The sequence below is a fragment of the Notolepis coatsorum genome (genome assembly GCF_963971535.1).
Source record: "Notolepis coatsorum genome assembly, contig: SCAFFOLD_524, whole genome shotgun sequence".
NCBI lineage: Eukaryota > Metazoa > Chordata > Actinopteri > Aulopiformes > Paralepididae > Notolepis > Notolepis coatsorum.
In genome coordinates this window covers 132,206-146,599 of record NW_028173080.1, presented here as the reverse complement: position 1 = coordinate 146,599, position 14,394 = coordinate 132,206, and the positions used below count along the sequence as shown (strand labels likewise).

Sequence of the window (14,394 nt, the reverse complement as noted above, 5' to 3'; positions counted from 1 at the left end):
CGCGGGCAAGACCAGCCGCATTTCATTGTATACCTGTATGCCGTGACAATTAAAACTCTTGAATCTTGAATCTTGAATCTTGAATCATATCAGATTTGCAAATACAGTACTGTTTGTGATACAGAAGTGTCCAGAAAAGGAGTGTATATACATTTGGCATAGAAACTGTACATTGGAGGAGGTTGGTTGGGTGGGGTGGGGTTGGGTGGGTTGGGTGAGGGCTGTACATTGGAGGTGGGGGGGGGGGGGGGGGGGGGGGGGGGGTTGGGAAGGGGACACACACATTTTACACTGTACATTGGAATATTGACAAAGCCTTACTTGGTCATTTACTGTACAACTAGGTTAGGACATTTGTAGGGGCCAGTTTCGAATTGCAGTCTCACGTAGGTGTTTTTTGAGAGTGTTTTTGAAGGTGGGTAGTGATTCACATTCCTTTACAGCTTTAGGCAGGGCGTTCCACATTGATGTGGCATAATTGCGAAACGTGTTTAGTCCCTTGTTTGAGCCGAATCTGGGTTTTACATGATTTGTGGAGCTCCCTCTGGTGTTGTGATCGTGGTATTCACTGACCTTTGGGAAGTATTTTGACATGTACATGGGTACCTTGGTCGCGTAGTGTATCTTGTAGACCAGGCCCATTGCAAGTTGCTGTACTCTGTCGTCTACTCTAAGCCATCCTAGGTTGTCAAAGTGGGCAGGGGTGAGGTGGGTTCTAGGAGTCAGGTCAAGTAGTAGTCTGACTAGCTTGTTTTGAGATGTTTGTAATTTGTTTTTTAGTGCCTTTGAGGTGCTTTGGTACCATGAGGTGCAAGCATAGTCGTAGTACCCTTGAATGAGTGCTCCTGCTAGAGTCTTCAGGGTATTCTTGTTTACCAGAGAGGAGATCCGGTACAAGAATCGCGTTCGTTGGTTGACTTTTTTTATTACATTGGATGCCATTTTGTCACAGGAAAGATTAGCCTCTAGGATGGAACCCAGGTAGGTAATTTCATCTTTCCTTGTGATAATATTGTCACCCACTGTAACCGAGAAGCCGTCGGTCTTGCTGAGTTTGTTATTTGAACCGAAGAGAATGGACTCTGTTTTGCCCATGTGTAATGATAGTTTGTTGTCGGCGAGCCATATGCAGATTTTGCCTAGTTCCGAGCTGAGGGCTTTTTCAACCTGTAACTTGTTCTTGTCAGAGACCAGCAGGGCTGAGTCGTCCGCAAACAGGAACAAGTTGCAGTCACAAGCTGACGACATGTCATTTGCATAAATTAGGAATAGTAGCGGTCTTAGTATGCTTCCTTGTGGACCACCGACGAACCAGAGCACCAGTGGTCCAGCTGCTCTTGCCGTGAAACACTTTTAGTATATATTGTTTGGTAGTTTAATATAATGTCTAATCCGCCCGGGCCAATGGGCCGGTAGACGGGCAAAAAGAATTGGGTCTTGCCCTTGGGCCGGATTAGTTTTCTTTACATGTATGTTTGTTTGTTTATTTGTGTGTCCGTTTCCCCCCCACCATAACACCAACCCATGTACAAGGTACCTCTCTCAGACGTGAACACGGGCAGGCTTAGTGTGCCATTATCATATGGATGCCGTGATTATGCACAGTTTGCACAAGTTGAATCACAGAGTGGTAGGATATCTGTTTACTTCATTGTGAGAAGTTTGACATCCCTTTTTATACAGTTCTTGACGTGGTATTTATTGATGTGTGATAAAGTTTCCTTCATTGTGTGAAGTGCTATTTATTAACAATCGATATCGTATGAAGTGCTATTTATTGACAATTGATCGTATGACATGCTATTTATTGACAATTGATATTACTCTCCTTCATTGTGTGAAGTGTCACCAGGTTGCTGTGAATAAAACCCTGCCCGGTCAAGACTGATTGGGGTTCCTGAGCATGAGGTTGAAGTGGGCTTATAATAATGTTGTCCACTCCTTTTTATGTAATAAATATTATGGTTAAATTAACCTACACTCTTGTGTCTTTCTTAAAGCTAGGAACTTAGCAGGTGTAACATTTGGCGTAGTCAGTAGTCCTAGCTAAGTAAGCATTTATCTTTTCATGGGGGAAGCGGATTACATGTTTTTTTCCTTATTTTTGAGCACGTGAAACGGCAAGAGCAGCGGTGGGCCAGGGCCACGCAGCAGAGAGGATCCAGGGCCATTGTGGTCTTCTCATCAGTTCTCATAGGCCATGGAGCCAGACGCGATGGCGCAGCGCATACAGGAGTTGGAGCAGGAGTTGCAGAGACTGCAGCCAGACGTTCAACCAGGAGCTTCGAGCAGCACTGGGGACAATGTGGAGCCAGCTGCAGAGGCTCAAGGGGGAACACGGTTGGTGTACATCCAGCAGAGTGAAAAGGTACCCAAATTCTCGGGCAATCTGGATAACGCAGACTCGCCTACCCTGGAAGAATGGATTGAACTGATTGAGAACCATATCCAGTTAAAATCGTCTGAAAAAGAAAAAGCTAATTGTGTGTATAACCATTTAGAAGGGGCGGCCCGGGTAGAGGTTAAATATCTTCCCAAACAAGAGAGAGAGACTGTTGGTGGAATAATTCAGATATTGAGAGAAGTGTATGGATGTTCACACTCTCTAATCTCTCTTCAGCCCCGGTTTTTTTAACCGCAAACAACGTGAGGGGGAGTCATTGTTGGACTATTCCCATGCCCTTATGTCCCAAATGGATCAGATTGTTCAAACAGACGCACAGGCTAAGCCTAAGTCCCAAAGAGACCTGCGTGACCAATTTTGTGAGGGGGTCAAGGACCATGGTTTGAGTATAAGATTACGAGACAAAATTTGTGTGAACCCTAATTGGAAAATTAGGGATGTACGGAGGGAGGCTGTTGAGTGGACAGCGCAGTGATTTAAAAAGGATAATCACTCCCCTCCATTTTCGAATGAAGTCCAGGCACAAGTGTCCTGCGAGCCAATTGAAAATAAATCAAGTTATTCTGAACTGAAAGCCCTCATTGAGGCTCAACAGAGACAATTGGATGTGCTAATGAAAGCATTGCAGCCCTTCAAACAGGACGGTGGGGCTCAACCTCCATCTAGATTTAGAAGAGCTCCTGCTCCTGATGGAAAGCCTATCTGTTTTCGGTGTGATCAAAGGGGCCATATAGCACGTTACTGCACTGCAGCTCTCCCAAAAACATCCCAGCCCAAAAAGGGACCAGGCCAAGCAGAGGGACGAGAGCCCACTACTACCGAGCAAAGTCATATAAACCCTGAGACTAAGCTTGATTCAGGACGAAATCCATCTGTTATGTCGACACTTGTGAGTGAATGTCCAGTAGTGGAGGTTAAGATGGGGGAAATTGTGGTTCCATCATTATTGGATACTGGGTCCATGGTCACAACGATGACTGAGAGTTTTTTTAAAGAACATTTTGGTCACCTCACCGATGCTCAGTTACGTGAGTGTGCATGGTTAGATCTTCGGGCAGGAAATGGTCTAGAGCTGCCATACCTGGGTTATTTGGAGTTGGACATCACGATTTTGGGAAAATGTATCACGGGCAGGGGTGTCCTGGTAGTCAGAGATGCAGATGACCCTCAAATGCAGCATAAAAAAAGGTTAACCCCGGGAGTACTGGGTATGAATGTAATCAAAGGGTTTTATCAGGAGTTGTTTGTACAGTCTGGCTCTAGTCTTTTTGAGGATCCTAGAGTGACAGAGGCCCCGGAATGGAGACGAGCCCTTAGACACTGCCAAGTGGAGGAGACCATGGCCAATTCCCCTGAGCCCTTCAGAGTCAGAGTGAGAGGTAAGCGGCCATTTTGTGTAGCTGCCGGTACATTAATAATGGTCCCTGTAACATGTCCTAAGGTCCATTCACAGCAGCACATGGAATTATTGGTGGAGCCATTACGGCCAGGTGAGGGGGTACTTCCAGAAGGGCTGTTGGTTTCACCAGCCCTAGTGACAGCTGAAGCAGGGATAACATATGTACCAATCACTAATGTGGGCTACTCTGATGTTTGGCTAACCCCACGCAGGGTCATCGCTACGGTGAGCATGGTAACTATAGTATCAGAACCAGCTCCTCAGGTTGAGTTTCGCAGGGATGTGATTAACAATGAGTGCACAGCATCTGTGTCCCTTCCAGGAACTGAAGCTGGGGGGGGGGGCTGACTGGGTTTTGCCTAATTCTTTTGAGGGATTAGATGCATCTGAGCAACAACAAGCGGCAGCTTTGATTAATAAATATAACAGTCTGTTTGCAAAAAGTGAAGCTGATTTGGGCTGTACCAATCTGATTCAGCATGAGATCCCCCTGCTAGATGATGCTCCTGTACGGCAGCCGTACCGTCGCATCATCCCGTCTCAATATGATATGGTGAGGGCCCACATAAAACAACTGCTGGACAGCCAGATCATCAGAGAGAGTTGTAGCCCTTATGCATCACCCATTGTCATGGTACAGAAGAAAGACGGCGGAAACCGAATGTGTGTAGACTATCGTCGCCTCAATGCTAAGACTAGGAAAGATGCGTTCCCTTTGCCACGGATTGAGGAGTCATTAGATGGACTGGTGGGAGCTAAATGGTTTTCAACTCTGGACTTAGCCAGTGGCTACAACCAAGTGGAGGTTGTGGAAAAGGATAGGGCAAAGACGGCATTCTGTACTCCATTCGGTCTATTCGAATTTAATAGGATGTCATTTGGATTGTGCAATGCTCCTAGCACTTTTCAACGCCTTATGGAGCGCATGTTCGGAGATTGCTGTTATCAGTCTGTTTTACTGTACCTTGATGATGTGATTGTGTTCTCTTCCTCTGTTCAGCAGCACATAGAGAGGCTGGAGGAAGTTTTCTCTCGGCTACAGAAGCAGGGGCTCAAGGTAAAGGGTTCTAAATGCCATTTCTTTCAGAGGCAAGTGAAATATCTGGGCCATGTAGTTTCGGCTGAGGGAGTGGCAACAGACCCGGACAAGGTAGCAATTGTGAAGGAGTGGCGGACCCCCACTAATCTGGCCGAGCTCAAATCTTTCCTGGGGTTTGCTAGTTACTATCGGCGCTTTATAGCTGGGTTTGCAAAGATGGCTGCTCCTTTAAATCATGCAGCAGCACAATTGTCCCCAGGCATAAAAAAGGGTAAGACTCCCAGGAAGCCACTGGCCCCGGTCTGGACACCAGAGTGTGAAGAGAATTTTGGCCAGATAAAGACGGCGCTGATCTCTGCACCAGTGTTGGCCTATGCAGATTTTCATAGGCCATTTGTGTTACAGATTGATGCTAGTCATGCGGGGTTGGGGGCAGTACTTTGCCAGGAACATGGAGGGAAGCTCAGGCCTGTCGCTTATGCTAGTAGGGCACTTAAACCTACAGAAAAGAACATGCAGAACTATAGCTCTATGAAACTAGAGTTTCTTGCTCTTAAGTGGGCAGTGTCGGAGAAATTCAGAGGGTATCTGTTAGGGGGTTCCTGCACTGTATATACAGATAACAACCCACTTACCCACCTAGACACAGCTAAACTTGGTGCAGTAGAGCAACGATGGGCAGGCGAGCTGGCTCCATTTAACCTTACTTTAAAATATCGTCCTGGGACTAGGAATGGTAATGCGGATGCCTTGTCTCGCCGGTACAGGGAGCCCAGTACGACTGAGGCCTCGGAGGAGGAAGATGTCTGGGAGGAAGGGCTCTTTGGCATCCAGTCTGACATTTCTGTGCTTCCAGGTTGTTCCAAGGAGAGCCTAGCCGTGTTGCAAGAACAAGATCCAGTTATTGGACCACTGTTGGCCTGTTGGAGAAAAGCCAGGCCACCCGATGCAAAGGAGAGGGAGAGGTTTGGCCAGGGTACCAAGGAGCTTGCACGCCAATGGGGGCGCCTGAGAGAGGAAGGGACAGTGCTGTATCGACAGTGTAAATCTCCTGATGGTGGTAAGGAGATCTATCAGCTTGTACTACCACAGTGTTTACATAAAGATGTGCTCACTCAGCTGCATGATAATCATGGGCATCAGGGGGTGGAGCGGACGTTGCAGCTTGCGCGTTCGCGGTGTTACTGGCCAAATATGTACAGGGATGTCGAGAAATGGTGTCTGCAGTGTGGGAGATGTGTGTTGGCTAAAGCTGTACAGCCAAAAATTAAACCAGTTATGGGCAGTCTACAGGCCTCTAGGCCAGTGGTTCCCAACCTTTTTTGAGTACTGTACCACCAAAGCATTTCAAGCCAACCAAAAGTACCACCTACTATGCAATCAATCGTGGTGATGCCCAGGATGTATAATTAATAAATTAATAGTCTATATATTGTGGCAGACCGGCTGTGTGTGTGTGTGTGTGTGTGTGTGTGTGTGTGTGTGTGTGTGTGTGTGTGTGTGTGTGTGTGTGTGTGTGTGTGTGTGTGTGTGTGTGTGTGTGTGTGTGTGTGTGTGTGTGTGTGTGTGTGTGTGTGTGTGTGTGTGTGTGTGTGTGTGTGTGTGTGTGTAGCTAAGGTGAAACCTGGGAGTGGAAGAAGGAGAGAAGTGATGAGGAGAGATAGAGAAGAGGAGATTTTTGTCTTTGTGACCCAATGCGACAATTAATGTGACACTTAAATCATATATTCAATCATAACTAATGACTTTGATGCACTTTGTATCAGTCATTAGGATGGTCCTCTCTGTACCAAAGAAGACAATCACACATGTTGATTTTTATCCTTAAGTCATTGCTAGGTAAGCTGCCCTTATATATCTCCAGACTTCTGTCCTTTTATACTTGCTTTTTTAATACCAGACGAGCAGCAAATGGGATGCTGTTAAATGTTCCTTTGATGCAGTCAGAGCTTGGTAAAGCTGCATTCTCCCACTATGCTCCCTTTTTATGGAATACGCTGCAAGTGAAACTTTGTCTACAGGCACTTCCTACTGTGAATGCTTTTAAAGGTATGCTACGATTAGCCCTTTATGAAACATGTAACTGTTTTACCTGATGCTATTGTTGATGTGATTATGCTCCTTGCCACTGCACAAATGACCCTCTGTATTTATATTTGAATTGTATGTTTTTTGTTTAATGCCCTGTTTTATGTTGAAACTTGTTGTGTGCTGTGTTGGTCAGGACTCCCTGGAAGAAGAGATCTTGTATCTCAATGGGACATTCCTGGATAAATAAAGGATAAATAAAATAAAAAACTAATCATATAAATTATAATAGCCATTGTTTAAAGACTAAAAAAAAGTTAGTAACTCACCAATTAATGTGACACTTGAGCCTGTCATACAAGCTAAGAACAGTTGTGTCTTTACCTTGAAGAGAGAGATTCAGCTGGTTGAGTTTGCTGAAAATGTCAGAGAGGTTTCCCAGCCGAGCTACCCAGTCTGTGTCGTCGAACATCGCCACAAGGGGGTGTGTGTGCTCAGACAGAAATGCCCTCACTTCATTCCGCAGCTCGAACAGCTGCTCGCTGTAACGTCTTCCCTCGGGATAACCGTCGGTGTGAAGCAGGAGCTGTTTATGTTCTGAGTCTGACCCACCGTCTTCACAAAGTGACTGAAACAGTCTGATTCAAAGGCCTGGACTGTATGAAGTTGATCACTTTTACGGCATCATTCAAAACATAATTTAACGTCTGTGCACACATGAGCAGTATTTCCAATCCAGCTTGTGTTGAGAGAAAAAATTGTCAATAACGTTAAAAACGTCCAGTCCAGTAGTTCTCCCCGTGAGTTTCTTGCAAAACAGAATGTGCTCGTTCATCTCCAAAGTGTCTTTGTAACGCACAAACGCAATCAGTTGTGCTTCCCCACTGACATCCGTCTATTCATCCAACTGCAAAGCGAACATAATTTATATGCTTTACATTGTTTCTGGATGAACCATCTCGACTCAGCCATTGATCCATAATGATTTTTATCTCAATAAACACCAGCGCTTCAATGAATACCTGACAGCTGACAGACAGTCCGGCGCCGGCGGGCGGGAAGCTGAACTCAGCGCCAATAATAATATAATTATAGCCAGCAAATGATTACTTAATTTGAATGCCCCCAATTTTGGTTACATTATTACAGATTATGCATTATTCATTATGTGGGTACAGTTTTCCTGTACAATTTCTAATAATTTTTTTTTTTTTTTTTTTAACTTTTCAAAATCTTTTCACGTACCACCTGGGGACCACCCACGTACCACTAGTGGTACGCGTACCACCGGTTGGGAAACACTGCTCTAGGCCACATGAAATCCTGGCTATAGATTTCACCATGTTGGAACTAGCTTCAAATGGAAGAGAAAATGTGCTGGTCTTAACAGATGTGTTTTCCAAATACACCCAGGCCATTCCCACTAAAGATCAGCGGGCCAGTACCGTAGCTGATGTTCTGGTTAAACAGTGGTTTAATTTGTTTGGTCCTCCTGAACGTATCCATTCAGATCAAGGAAGAAACTTTGAGAGTGGGTTGGTCAGGCAGTTATGCAAGGTCTACAAGATTCGCAAGTCTCGTACTACCCCTTACCACCCTCAGGGAAATGGTCAGTGTGAAAGATATAATCGCACATTACATGATTTGTTGCGCACACTGCCCCCAGACCAGAAGAGATATTGGCCGCGGCACCTTCCTCAGTTAACCTATGCCTAGAACACCACCGTGCATCAGTCCACTGGCATGACTCCCTACTTTTTAATGTTTGGCCGGGAGCCCCGACTCCCTGTGGATTTTTTGCTAGGGGAGGGGTTAGAGGAGGCAGAGCAGGGTCTAGAGGACTGGGTAAAGGAGCACCAGGAGTCACTGGAGGGAGCGTATAGCCATGTACGACAGCGCCTGGCTACAAGGAGAGAGTACAGAGATAAGAAACAGGAACAGCAAGTGAGAGATCCATTTATAGGGGAGGGAGACCTTGTATATGTCCGTAACCATGGGGTGAAGGGTCGTAACAAGATTCAGGATGTCTGGGAACCGACCCCTTACCGGGTGGTACAGTGCCCCGCAGAACGTGGTGTAGTCTACTCCATCACCCCTGCAGTTCAGGATGGTCCGGTACGGCATGTCCACCGGACTGAGATGAGAGGTATGCCCATAGGTGGGTTGAGGCCTGATACAGGCCATGATTTGGGGGAAGAGCAGGAGGAGCAGGGGGATGGAGGAGACAATGGGGTGGAGGATACAGATGTTACATTGACCGAAGGACGGCCGTTGGAGTCATATAGTGAGGGGTCAATGTCAGAATCCGAGCTTGGTCCAGAGGATGATGTGTTGGAAGGAGGGGATGGTGACTTGGAGACAGATTTCCCAGTGGTGGTGGAAGGCCTCAGGAAGTCTAATAGGAGTACTGCAGGCAAACACGATAATCCGTTTAGACTCCCTAAATCTGCAGTTTAAGGTTTTCCCCAAGTAGTAGATTGTATTGGTATATCGTCGGGACGCCGATACATTTGGAGGGGGTGTATGTGACGGGTGGCATTAATGAGAAAGGAGGAGGGGCCTCAATGAGCCAGGTTCCGTTATAGGGGGCTACCTGCGGGAGGAACGTTAGTTGGAATTGTTTGTTGCGGCCGGTGCAGTGAGGTAGGTGCACACCTCACTCCGGAATGCAGGAACAAGCATTACACGCTAAGATCACTTGCCTGGTTCCCAGCGGGATTGAAAGTAGTCGGTAGGATTATAGGACCACCGACGAACCAGAGCACCAGTGGTCCAGCTGCTCTTGCCGTGAAACACTTTTAGTATATATTGTTTGGTAGTTTAATATAATGTCTAATCCGCCCGGGCCAATGGGCCGGTAGATGGGCAAAAACCTTGGTCGCGTAGTGTATCTTGTAGACCAGGCCCATTGCAAGTTGCTGTACTCTGTCGTCTACTCTAAGCCATCCTAGGTTGTCAAAGTGGGCAGGGGTGAGGTGGGTTCTAGGAGTCAGGTCAAGTAGTAGTCTGACTAGCTTGTTTTGAGATGTTTGTAATTTGTTTTTTAGTGCCTTTGAGGTGCTTTGGTACCATGAGGTGCAAGCATAGTCGTAGTACCCTTGAATGAGTGCTCCTGCTAGAGTCTTCAGGGTATTCTTGTTTACCAGAGAGGAGATCCGGTACAAGAATCGCGTTCGTTGGTTGACTTTTTTTATTACATTGGATGCCATTTTGTCACAGGAAAGATTAGCCTCTAGGATGGAACCCAGGTAGGTAATTTCATCTTTCCTTGTGATAATATTGTCACCCACTGTAACCGAGAAGCCGTCGGTCTTGCTGAGTTTGTTATTTGAACCGAAGAGAATGGACTCTGTTTTGCCCATGTGTAATGATAGTTTGTTGTCGGCGAGCCATATGCAGATTTTGCCTAGTTCCGAGCTGAGGGCTTTTTCAACCTGTAACTTGTTCTTGTCAGAGACCAGCAGGGCTGAGTCGTCCGCAAACAGGAACAAGTTGCAGTCACAAGCTGACGACATGTCATTTGCATAAATTAGGAATAGTAGCGGTCTTAGTATGCTTCCTTGTGGACCACCGACGAACCAGAGCACCAGTGGTCCAGCTGCTCTTGCCGTGAAACACTTTTAGTATATATTGTTTGGTAGTTTAATATAATGTCTAATCCGCCCGGGCCAATGGGCCGGTAGACGGGCAAAAAGAATTGGGTCTTGCCCTTGGGCCGGATTAGTTTTCTTTACATGTATGTTTGTTTGTTTATTTGTGTGTCCGTTTCCCCCCCACCATAACACCAACCCATGTACAAGGTACCTCTCTCAGACGTGAACACGGGCAGGCTTAGTGTGCCATTATCATATGGATGCCGTGATTATGCACAGTTTGCACAAGTTGAATCACAGAGTGGTAGGATATCTGTTTACTTCATTGTGAGAAGTTTGACATCCCTTTTTATACAGTTCTTGACGTGGTATTTATTGATGTGTGATAAAGTTTCCTTCATTTTGTGAAGTGCTATTTATTAACAATCGATATCGTATGAAGTGCTATTTATTGACAATTGATCGTATGACATGCTATTTATTGACAATTGATATTACCCTCCTTCATTGTGTGAAGTGTCACCAGGTTGCTGTGAATAAAACCCTGCCCGGTCAAGACTGATTGGGGTTCCTGAGCATGAGGTTGAAGTGGGCTTATAATAATGTTGTCCACTCCTTTTATGTAATAAATATTATGGTTAAATTAACCTACACTCTTGTGTCTTTCTTAAAGCTAAGAACTTAGCGGGTGTAACATATATATTTAGATTCTAGTGTTTATTGTAACCATATTTATTGTAATGTATAATATAACTGATATTCAGGTCATATTACAGACCCTCATCTGCACCTTTGATCACACTGCCTACTTGCTCATATGCTTATATTCAGAGTTAATTATATTGTTTACACTGCCTATTTTTACCTTTCTACTGTACTATAATATTTATTGCCTGTATTTATGTCTTACTATTACCATGCCGGGCAGCGTGTCTTTTACCAACAAACTTGCAGTTCCGTGTTCGGGTTCTGCGATCTGATTGGCCACTGACGTACGCTCTCTCTACGCCCAAACAGCGCGTTACGCTAGTTCTGCCTCTAACCTCTAACAGCCTGCAGCCTGCTAGCATTATCGATTTTATATCAATCGAAATAACGTATTGTTTTCATCTCTCTATATTAACATGATTCCATCAACACAACATAAATGTTCAAAACACGACAAGACAGTTTGCATCACTTCCCACGGTTCTCTGCACTTATTCTACCGGTAGTGCGGTAGTTGTTGCCACGGTATTGGGTCTTTGGGTGACCAGACCACCGCCCCGTGAGACTTATTTCCTGTGCGCCTAAAATTCTACCTGGTCTCGTCCCATGGGGCTCGCAGGACGGTGGTCTGGGGCTCGCGGGACGTGGTCTGGGGCTCGCGGGGCGGTGGTCTGGGGCTCGCAGGACGGTCCACACACCGCTATCAGTGTTCTTCTTCCCCGCCAATGAAGTATTCACCCAAAGACCCAATACCGTGGCAACAACTACCGCACTACCGGTAGAATAAGTGCAGAGAACCGTGGGAAGTGATGCAAACTGTCTTGTCGTGTTTTGAACATTTATGTTATGAAATCGATAATGCTAGCAGGCTGCAGGCTGTTAGAGGTTAGAGGCAGAACTAGCGTAACGCGCTGTTTGGGCGTAGAGAGAGCGTACGTCAGTGGCCAATCAGATCGCAGAACCCGAGCGCGGAACTGCAAGTTTGTTGCCCATACCTGTACCCCCCCCCCCGCCCCCATACTGCTATAATGCCTAAATTCCCCCAAGGGGATCAGTAAAGGAATATCTGATCTCATCTTATCTCTTTCCAGTGCGTACAACAAGCAATGGGCAGAAGCCCAAGTGGAGCTGAGCAGTCTGCTGACTCAGGAGCTCCCTGTCGAGCCCCCTCGTCCAGAAAAGGACCGGGTGGTGTTCGTCCAGCGCGTGGCCACCCTCTACGTACGTTACATTCAAATCTTCCGGCAGCTGGAGGAGGCCTACGACCAGGTGGTCCACCCCCAGAAGAGACGCGTGATCCGGGGGGTCCTGGAGGGCGTGATGGGGAGAGTGCTGGAGCTCAAGCACGAGATGGTGGAGAAAGGGTTCTCGGAGTACCACTACCTGGATGATGTGGTCCAGGATCTGAAACTCACACCTGTGAGTCTCAGCAGTCAATAATAATAATACACTTTATTTGTATAGCACCTTTCATACAAGAAGTGCTTCACAGCAGTAAAAAAAAGACATAGGCAAAAATGTGCACAAAATTGGCAGATCAAGAGCAATACATGTGTGACCCGTGTGATCTCGCTCTGCATTGTGTTTCGATTCGACCCCTGTTAAGGGATCGCCCTGAGTGGGAGTTGAACCCCGGCCTCGCGCGCCGCGGGCGGCATCACAGACCACCGTACCAAGAGGTGAATTCACTTTTTTTTTTTTTTTTTTTAGTCTTTTCCCCCTCCATTTTCCTCCGATTTTCTCCCATCCCAATGTTAGTCGTATGCCAATTCCCAGTCCCTTCCTGGTCGCTGCGCACTTACCCCCCACAGTCAGATCATCTGGGAGAGTGGAGGCTACCACGTGCTTCCTCCGACACACGTCCAGCCAATCACCGCTTCTTTTCACCTGGCAGCGCGGATTCTCATTGAGAGGGCATAGCGTGTGGGAGGACCACACTATCCCCCTCAAGTCCAATCCGCTCTTAGCAGGCGCCCCGACCGAACTGTAGGAGTCGCTGTTTACAACGACCCGGACCCACCCCGCCAGCTTCTCCCACCCTCTAATACAGCCAATTGTATTAGTGCAGACGGCCAGCCAAGCTGGTGACAACCCCGGAGCTGTGAGCTGGATTCGAACAGGCGAATCCAGCTCACAGCTCCGGGGCTGGTGACGAACGCAATCTCCGCTCGGCCACCTAACCGCCTGAGGTGAATTCACTTCTAAGTACTGGGTCTGGATGCCTCTGGGGAGTGAGTTTACTTGCAGTACCGCTTAACGTCCACAGCCACTTCACTATACAAGTCCCTCGTGACTGTGGATAGACATGCGGTACCTCCGTTACACATGAAGTGCAGACATAAAACAAGTATACAATGAGCATAAAATAGACAGCAGCAAAATAGACAAATTCAAGGTAAGGCATAGAACATTAAATCACATAGTTTTTCACATTAGGATCTAACATCTTAATAGGCCTCTTTGTTTATGGTTTAATTATCACTGATAGGCCTACTCATAATATAGACAATTACATTAAAAAAAAATTTAATTATGTTTTTGGTCGATTTTTATTTGTTTGTACTACCGGGCAGTCCGGTAGAGGGAGAGAGAGAGGAAGAACGGGAGACAGAGCGGGGGGAAGACATTCGGCAAAGGACGCCGGGTCCGGGATTTGAACCCCAGTCAGCCGCTTTGCGATGCAGTGCGTTACATGGGTCGCCACTTGGGTGCACAACAATTAACATTTTTAATAAAAGAGTAAAATATAATAGACAAGAGTAAAATAGTGCAGTGCAATAAAATAGTTAGTAAAATAGAATAGACAGAATAAAATAATGCAATAGTGCAGTGCCCACGCTTTACAGAACAGTTTAAACAATTACAATTACTGTTTAAACAGTTTAAAACCCAGTCTTTCATAGTTTAAAACCTGATCTACTTACAGTATTTCCTCCTGTTTGATACCCACACAGTTTAAAACCTGACAGTCTTTCTTGCTTGATACCCACACAGCCCAAAACCTGACAGTCTTTCCTCCTGTTTGATACCAGATAGTCTCCTGTTTGATACCCACACAGTTTAACAATCAACATAAATATTTAATTTAATTTAAACCTTTATTTAAACTCGAAAGGCAACTGAGGTTTCCCTCATTTACAGTCACGTCGAGTGTACATACAGAAATAAGCAAAGAAAAGGGCATATAAAATCACACAGCACATAAAATCATAACAATAAGACA

The 14,394-nt window shown here is 46.0% G+C and overlaps 1 protein-coding gene across 1 annotated transcript in view; it reads left to right on the top strand.

Moving 5' to 3' along the window:
* Positions 1 to 2,215: 2,215 nt before the first annotated feature.
* Positions 2,216 to 14,394, top strand: part of LOC311247905 (dynein regulatory complex protein 11-like) — a gene marked incomplete at both ends in the record, with an annotated part of 29,773 nt that continues 17,594 nt past the window's right edge. Inside the window, 4 exons of the mRNA XM_084338889.1 lie at positions 2,216 to 2,368; positions 4,804 to 5,015; positions 5,610 to 5,807; positions 12,263 to 12,590. Of these exons, the coding sequence (XP_084195015.1) occupies positions 2,216 to 2,368; positions 4,804 to 5,015; positions 5,610 to 5,807; positions 12,263 to 12,590 (891 nt within the window). The remainder of the gene's footprint in view (positions 2,369 to 4,803; positions 5,016 to 5,609; positions 5,808 to 12,262; positions 12,591 to 14,394) is intronic.